The following is an 8,511-nucleotide window of genomic DNA, read 5'->3' as shown; positions in this document are numbered from 1 at the left end:
ATCTCTTTAGGGCCCCGACCCAATTACTCGGGGAAATCCTTTTTAAAATATCTACCCATTCAGAGCCCTAGTGATTCTTCCCCCTCTGTTGTTTCCAAAATATATGCATTCCCAAGGGCGCATCTGCCGATTCTATACGGCCCTTTTCCCAGGTAAGGAGACCATTTGCCGAATTTAGGATCTTTTCGACCCAACCCGGTAGTACCAACTTCCATACCAAATCTCCAGGGGGAGAACCTGTTTGACTTTGACCTTTTTATCATACCACCTGGCCACTCTTTTTTTTGTTCTCTTCGATGCTTATTAGGGCTCTCAGTCGTTGGCCGGCCAAGTCATCAAGTTCTCCCTTCATCAGAGCCGAGTAGTCATCGGCCGACAATTGGTCTTGCAGTGAAAGGCGCCTTGATCCTGCCCTTGACTCCCATGGAAGCACTGCATCATGACCGTATACCAACTGGTAGGGGGATAACTTGGTAGCCCCGTGACAGGCCATCCTGTATGCCCATAGGGCTTCGGTTAAACATAAGTGCCACTTCTTAGGGCATTCTTCAATCTTCCTTTTGATCAACTTGATTATTCCTTTGTTGGAAGATTCTGCCTGACCATTGGCTTGAGCGTAATACGGAGACGAATTCAGCAGCTTGATGCCCATATCGGTCGTAAATTGCTCAAATTCTCCCGATGTGAACATTGTTCCTTGATCGGTCGTTATAGTTTGAGGGATACCGAATCGGTAGACGATGTGATCCCTTACGAAATCGGCCATGATAGCCGAAGTCACATTCCTTAGTGGGATTGCCTCCACCCATTTGGTGAAGTAATCGGTGGCGACCAGAATAAATTTGTGCCCCTTGCTTGATGGCGGATAAATTTGGCCGATAAGGTCTATTCCCCACCCTCTGAACGGCCATGGTTTGATGATGGGGTTCATGGCCGATGCGGGTGCACGCTGGACGTCTCCAAACTTTTGACACTCCTGACAACCCTTATAATATTTGAAACAATCTTCCAGGATCGTAGGCCAATAGTATCCATTGTTTCTGATCATCCACTTCATCTTATGTGCTGATTGGTGAGCCCCGCACACCCCTTCATGGATTTCTCCCATTAGAGTCTTGGCCTCTTCTGTTCCAAGGCATTTAAGAAGAACACCATCGATCGTTCGGTAGAACAGATCATCTTCGAGCAGCACGTATTTGGTAGCGTGAAAACGCACTCGTCGCTCCACCTTTTTGGAAGGATCTTTTAGGTAATCGGCAACTTCCTTACGCCAATCATCAGCTGCAAGCTCTAAGGCCATGGCGCCCAGAATTGGCCGATACCCAGATGCATGTTGAGCGAGTTTGTTTGCTTCTTCGTTGCGGTCTCTTGGGACGTGTTCGATTACTGCCGATCTGAATTCTTTCAACAGTTGTAAGCAATCTTCGTGATGGAGTCGCAATATATCATCTTTGCACTCAGCTTTTCCGGTTAGCTGATCCACAATTAGCATCGAATCTCCGAAGACCTCGACAGAATCGGACTTGATCTCTCTTAATAATCGTAAGCCTTTTAATACAGCTCTGTATTCTGCTTGATTGTTTGTTGCGGCGGTTTCTATCGGCAGAGAAAAATCATATCTTGCCCCCCGAGGCGATATGAGGACGATGCCGATTCCCGATCCGGCTCCGCATGATGACCCATCGAAAAACAACTGCCAAGGCGCCGGTTCTACGAAGGTGACCTCTGGCCCACAGTGTTGGGCAACGAAATCGGCCATGACTTGACCCTTGACGGCTTTTGCCGATTCGTATCGTAGGTCGAATTCTGATAAAGCCAAAATCCATTTGCCGATTCTCCCTTTCAATATCGGCAGTGACAGCATGTATTTCACTACATCATCTTTGCATACGACTATACATTCTGCCGACAGTAGATAGTGTCTGAGTTTGGTGCACGAGAAGTAAAGACACAAACACAACCGCTCTACTGGAGGATATCTTGTTTCGGCATCCAGGAGTCTTCTGCTAACGTAATAAATTACCCGTTCTTTGCCTTCAAACTCTTGCACTAGAGCCGACCCAATAGCTTTGTCATCGGCTGATAAATATAGTTTAAACGGCTTACCCGTTTGAGGAGGAACCAGGACTGGGGGTGAGACTAGGTACCGCTTGATGTCTTCTAATGCCTTGCGTTGTTCTTCTCCCCATATAAACTCCTGGTCTGGCTTTAACTTCAGAAGTGGTGTGAACGCCTGAATTCGTCCAGATAGATTAGATATAAATCTTCTGATGAAATTTACCTTGCCGATTAGAGACTGTAGCTCAGTTTTGTTTTGTGGGGCGACGACTTTGTTGATAGCCGCTATGGTCTTCTGATTGACTTCAATGCCTCGTTCGTGCACCATGAATCCTAAGAACTGTCCGGCGGAGACGCCGAAAGCGCATTTGTTGGGATTCATCTTAAGACCATGTTTTTTAGTACATTCCAGGACCCTTCGCAAATCGGCTAGGTGTTCCTCGTGGCTTTTGGACTTGACCACGACGTCGTCGATGTAGATTTCCACCAGGAGGCCGATGAGCTTGTGAAAAATATAGTTCATGGCCCTCTGATATGTAGCACCAGCATTTTTCAACCCGAAAGTCATTACCACCCACTCGAACAGACCGAGATGGCCTGGACATCTGAAAGCCGTTTTGGGTATATCCTCTTCGGCCATAAGTATTTGATTGTATCCGGCGTTCCCATCCATGAAGCTAATAATTTTGTGCCCTGCGGCGGCGTCGATCAGTACATCGGCCGTAGGCATGGGGTAGCCATCCATTGGTGTAGCCTGATTAAGATTTCTGAAATCGACGCAACGCGCAACTTCCCGTTTTTCTTATACACCGGTACGATATTGGAAATCCACTCGGCGTAACGACATTGCCGAATAAATTTTGCTTCAATTAGCCGAGTTATTTCGGCTTTTATGTCCGGTAAAATTTTAGGATTGCATCGTCGTGCGGGTTGTTGGTACGGCCGATACCCTGGTTTTATGGGTAGCCGATGTTCAACAATAGATCGATCTAATCCGGGCATCTCGTGATACTCCCACGCAAAACAATCCTTGAATTCTCTTAATAAATTTGTTAATTTACACTTGTACTCCGGATCTAAATTTGCACTAATGAAAGTCGGCCTTGGTTTGGTCCCGTCACCTAAATCTACCATCTCTAAAGAATCGGCCGACGTGAATCCGTGTCCCAGCTTCCCGTCTTCTCTGGCGGACTGATCCATTTACTGCGCTTCTTCGGAGCCGACTGCTCGGATCGGCTGTAGGCCAAAATCGGTGACCTTCAGGAAATCGGTTTCCCACACCCTACCTGATATGCATTTGACAGTTTCGCAGCTCCAATGTTGTGCGTCGGCTGCTGCGATGCTGTACGCGGAGTCGGCTTTGACCACTTCGATGTTATCGCCGATCCATTGTACAAGGCATTGATGCATAGTCGATGGGATGCAGCAGTTTGCGTGTATCCAGTCTCGACCAAGAAGCATATTATAGGACCCTTTGCCGTTAATGACGAAAAATGTGGTAGGAAGGGTCTTACTGCCGATGGTGAGGTCGACGCAGAGGGCACCGCGAGCGTCTGACACCTTGCCTTCGAAGTCCTTGATCATCATGTCGGTCCTGGTCAGGTCGTCGTCGCTTTTTCCCAGCTTTCGGAGTACAGCATATGGCATGATGTTGACGGCAGCTCCCCCGTCGACCATCAACTTAGTGAGGGGGCGACCGTCAACATGCCCTTTAAGGAACAACGCCTTCATATGTTGTCGTTCGTCGTCTTCGGGCTTTTCGAACATGGCCGTCATCGGTTCTAAAACCAACCTTGCTGTTTGTTCCTCTATCGCCGACACATCCTGTTGATCGGCGGGGGTCATGAACTCCATCGGCAATATGAAAACCATATTGATTTCAGCCGCCGATTCGTCACCCGCCGACTCGTCGTTGCCTTTGTCGCTTCTCTTGGGGCGCCACACCCGAGGCCTTTCTTGCTTTTTGTCCGTCGTGCCCTCTTCTTCTTGCTGTTCCCATTGGCGGAGGCGTTGGATTCTCCGTTTTTGTGATTTGGTTAAACCGTCGGGGCACCATCTGGGGTTTATTGGCCTCCCTTCTCTCCCAGCGCGTTCCCGTTCTGGTTCGCGTCCTAACGGGTTCTCGTCTGTCACCCGCGCATCGGCCATGTTTTCAAGCCGGCTGTGAACGCTGGTTTTGCTACTTGATTGATCGTGGTGATCGGTTCTGCCCCCCTGCCTATCATGGCCTCTTCCTTCTGACCGATCATATCGGTCGCTTCTGCCCCCCAGCCGATCACGCATGGAAGGGCGTTGATCATCTGAGATTCGCCGATTCCTGCTGATCGGTTCTGGCCTTCCGTCTCTAGAGCGAGACCTTGTGAACGGCCGATTGTTTCGATAGGGGCCGTTGCACTCTGGGCACGTATCAGCTGATGGAAGTCTGAGGTTATTTTCCCAACAGTGGATGAAGAATGGGCATCTCCAATGTTCCTCGTGCCGACGTATTGCTTCCTCTCGGGACCTTGATCGTTCATGTTGGCGCTGGTATTTTTGGAGCAAGAACTGGGAGGTAATGCGTGGTCCTTCTGGCTCATCGTCATCGGCCTCCATCCGTCGCTTCCCCTTGATGTCTTCAGACGAGACTTGATTCCTGGGATCGACAGCGCCACTCTTTTTTGCCGATTCGGATGTCAGCACCTTCGTTTGGAGGGGATTCTTACCCGTATCCACCATGTTGGTAGGGAACGGATGCTGATCAATCTTCATTGGTTTGGCCGGTTTTGTCGGCACTTCAAACTTGAGTCTGCCCTGTTCAATGGCCGACTGTATTTGTTGTCTGAAGATTTTGCACTCATTGGTATCATGCGACGTGGCATTGTGCCATTTGCAATACTTCATCTTCTTCAACTGCTCGGCAGAGGGGATTGTGTGGTAAGGTGATAGTTTAATCTGTCCTTCCTGGAGTAGAAGATCAAATATTTTGTCAGCTTTAGTGGTATCGAAACCGAATGCTTCCGGCTCTTTTTTGCCGAATGGGCATGATATTGGCTTCTTCCCCTTAATCCACTCTGCAAGCCCGATTTCGGCGTCTTCTTCGTCCTCTATTTCTTCCAGGAATGCTACTTTCTTTTGGAAATTCCTCCTTGGGTCAAATGGACGCACTTCTTGTCCGGACAATCGGTGGACAATCTGGCTTAGGCTCTCGAACTCTTGTGACGCATATTTCTCCTTGATGTGTGGCAGTAGTCCTTGGAAGGCTATATCGGCCAACTGTGCATCAGTTAGAGCCAAGGAGTAGCACTTATTTCTGATTTCCCGAAACCGCTGTATGTACGAGGGTATCGGCTCATCGCTTCGTTGTCGGAGGCTAGTCAGATCAGATAGCTTCATTTCGTGGACTCCAGCATAAAAGTACTTGTGAAATTGCTTTTCTAGATCGGCCCATGTGATAATCGAGTTTGGTGGTAGAGTGGTGAACCATTGGAAAGCCGATCCAGACAAAGATGACGAGAACAACCGTACCCGCAGGGCATCTTGCGTAGCTGCTTCGCCGCATTGGATGATGAATCTATTCACATGTTCTACGGTAGAAGTATCATCCATTCCGGAAAATTTAGTGAAATCCGGAACTTTGTACCGATGGGGAAACGGCAACAAGTCATATGTAGACGGGTATGGTGTCCTGTAGGTATAAGTTTGAACCTTCGGCTTCAAGCCGAATTGCTCTTGCATCACTTCTGCGATTTGCGCCGCCCAATCTGGTTGTTGCTGGGGAATAACTGGCGGCGAAATCGGCACATGTTGATAGATCGGAGCTTGAATGAAAGGGGATTGGTGAAACGGTGGTATCTGAGTATAAGCCGGTGGTGTAGTAAAGGACGGCTGCTTGTAGGCACCACTCGTTTCACCACTTTTAGCAGCTTCAGCTCCGTCCGCGCGGTCTTCTGGCCGCTCATGTCCATGCGCTCCGAGGCCGACGCCCGCAACGACACCGCCGCCGTCGACTCCCGCCCGCCGAGCGCCTCCACCGACGGCAGCGTGGGGGCGCGCGCGCCGTCGCCGTCCCTGGACAACGACACGCCCGGCGCCACGGCGTCGACGACCGCCTCGAGGGTGCTCGCGCTGCAGGCCCGGCTGGGTGAGGCCCCGCGCGCGGCGCCGCAGCAGCTGTCCCTGACGACGGCGGCACCGCAGCAGCTGGCCCTGACGGCTGCGGCCAAGGTGAGCAGCATTGGCGTGGCGGCACGCGAGGAGGCCAAAGCCATCGTCCGGCATGGCGAGGAGGTCGGCGACGTGGAGGCGGCGTGCCGGAGCTTCGAGAGGCACCTGATGGAGATGCTGGTGGAGGAGCGGAAAGTGATGGACCTGACGGACGTGGAGGAGCTGCTGTGCTGCTGGGAGAAGCTCCGGTGCCCGGCGTTCGTGCAGCTGGTGGGCCGCTTCTACGGGGAGCTCTGCATGGACCTCTTCTCGGCCCGCGACGCCGACGTCGTGTCATCTGAATCAGCAGAGGCTTTGACCGTTGTTGAGTAACCGAATAAGAAAGAAGGCCCTTTTGTGCATGACAGGTGGACCCTGCATTTTTGGACGGCCGGCGCGATGTTCTGCCACTGCTGTGTGGAATGGGCCTAGATGAGATGAGTGCAGATACACAAAAATTCAGAGATACGCAGCTACTGTTGAGATGTGGTGTAGTCTATTTTTCCTTTTCTTCTTCTCTGTGTGTGTTATGTTTCGTCCAGTCGTCTGTTTCTGGAGTCCGAGAGCCTTATCTAATCTACCATATAGCGTCACCTCCAAGACTCCAACCTGCCAACGCAAGGATTGATTGATGTGTATGGATGCATATAGGTAGGCTAGTGTGTAGCTCAGCACTTTGCTGCTGTCTGACTTGCTGTGGCTATGCATCCTCGGTGATCTTTACAGGAGCGAGCGGGGAAAGTTGCAGCAGCGTTATCGGCTTATCCGAGAGCACTTTGAGCATTGCTGTGCCCCAGGCACAACTCTTGAGAGATTGTGCAATCCACCACGTAGCCGTATAGAATCTATCTAGGTTGTCATCAATCCACCATTTCTTTTTTCAGTTGACCATTCTTTCAGTTTGTGTATGTATGGATGGGTTTTCCGCCCTTGAAATGAACGGCCCAACCCAGTAGGAGAGGTATGGGGAAGCCATCCATCCATAGACCTCTATTTTCTGATCTTGGGCTTAGGACAAGAACTCGCCGGTGACGCAAGCAAATAGTATTTATTCTTCAATTATTTATAAGGGAAAATGTGAGAGAATTCACACCGCACATGAGTTTGCTGCAGTTCGTCGCACATGTCTACAGATAAATATTTGTTCTCCTTTTTTAATGTAATCTGCAGCTTTTCTACCACCACAGGCATGAGCCTTTTTATTTTTGGAACCACGGGTGTAAGCTTAATAAGATGGAATAGGTCATTGAAGTGTTGGGAATTGTAGGACCAAGAGGTCATTTCCAACGCAAGAAAACCTGAGTTTTGATATCAATTTTCCCATATATATATGTGTGTGTGTGTACACGCACTAGCAAAATATGCCCGTGCGTTGCAACGGGAGAAAAAAAGTCTAGCATCCAACTGTTGCTATTCGCAAGTTGTCTTGTTTTGATGATACTCAACTGTCATTTGTTGAGTGTGGAAAGCACAACTACTATCATTGATTGTCATGGCCCTGCCACCACTTTTGCTCACTCGGCTTTCGCCTTGCTCAGCCATCCACACGAGCTGCATCAAGGAGTGTTTTGTAGATGCTTCGATTAAGGGTGGCATCGCTTCACCGTGAAGGATATGGGCCATCTCTTTTAGCATCTAATTTTCAGAAAGATCCAATGTAGAGCTCTCGCTCAAATTCTCAATTATTCGCACATTAAGTTCGAGTGCTCTAGAAAATAATCTTTCGGTTCCTATTTTTTATCTATAGAAAGATCCTTGAACTACAAAATATATTTTTCTTCTTTTGATTAGTTTTATTGCTATTTAATTCTCTTATTATTCATTTGTATCTAATTTTTGTAGTCAAATTTACTTCACAGTTTAAATTGTTTTGGGCCAAAACACAAAGCACATCTAAGAGGCGATCGTGCCAAGCACCATCCCTACCTCTCTCTTGATTTTGTTTCTGTGCTCTTCATCGTTTAAATAGGCAAACGGCAACTGCAGAGCACCCACGCCAAGCATTGGCACAGTACTCGTGAATAGATCTATACCCAGGGTTAGATCTGCAAAAGAGGCTCGGGTTGGATCTGTTTGTGAGAATCTAATCTACACAGAGGTTATCTATAGAAGATCCAAGGCAACAAGAAAAGAACAAGGATTAGCTAGTTCCTCAAGGGCCTCAACGCAAAAGCGGAGCGCTTCTTCTTCCTGACGGCCCTGGCCGGCCAAATTGGCGGCGCTCCGGCGAGCGAGTGGCCCCGGCGAGGTGTGGTAGATGCGTGCGACGTC

General features: G+C 49.2%; 1 protein-coding gene across 1 annotated transcript; it reads left to right on the top strand.

Annotated features, from left to right (window-relative positions):
* The first annotated feature begins 5,804 nt into the window (after positions 1–5,804).
* Positions 5,805–6,843, top strand: LOC111256460. Its single transcript, XM_022824643.1, has one exon. The coding sequence runs from the start codon at positions 5,839–5,841 to the stop codon at positions 6,571–6,573; it is 735 nt and encodes a 244-aa protein (XP_022680378.1). The 5' UTR covers positions 5,805–5,838; the 3' UTR covers positions 6,574–6,843.
* Positions 6,844–8,511: the final 1,668 nt, after the last annotated feature.

Source organism: Setaria italica, chromosome II, assembly GCF_000263155.2.
Source record: "Setaria italica strain Yugu1 chromosome II, Setaria_italica_v2.0, whole genome shotgun sequence".
In the NCBI taxonomy this organism is placed as follows: Eukaryota; Viridiplantae; Streptophyta; class Magnoliopsida; order Poales; family Poaceae; genus Setaria; species Setaria italica.
The sequence above is the reverse complement of the archived record's forward strand: the minus strand, read 5'-3'. Positions and strand labels throughout refer to the sequence as shown.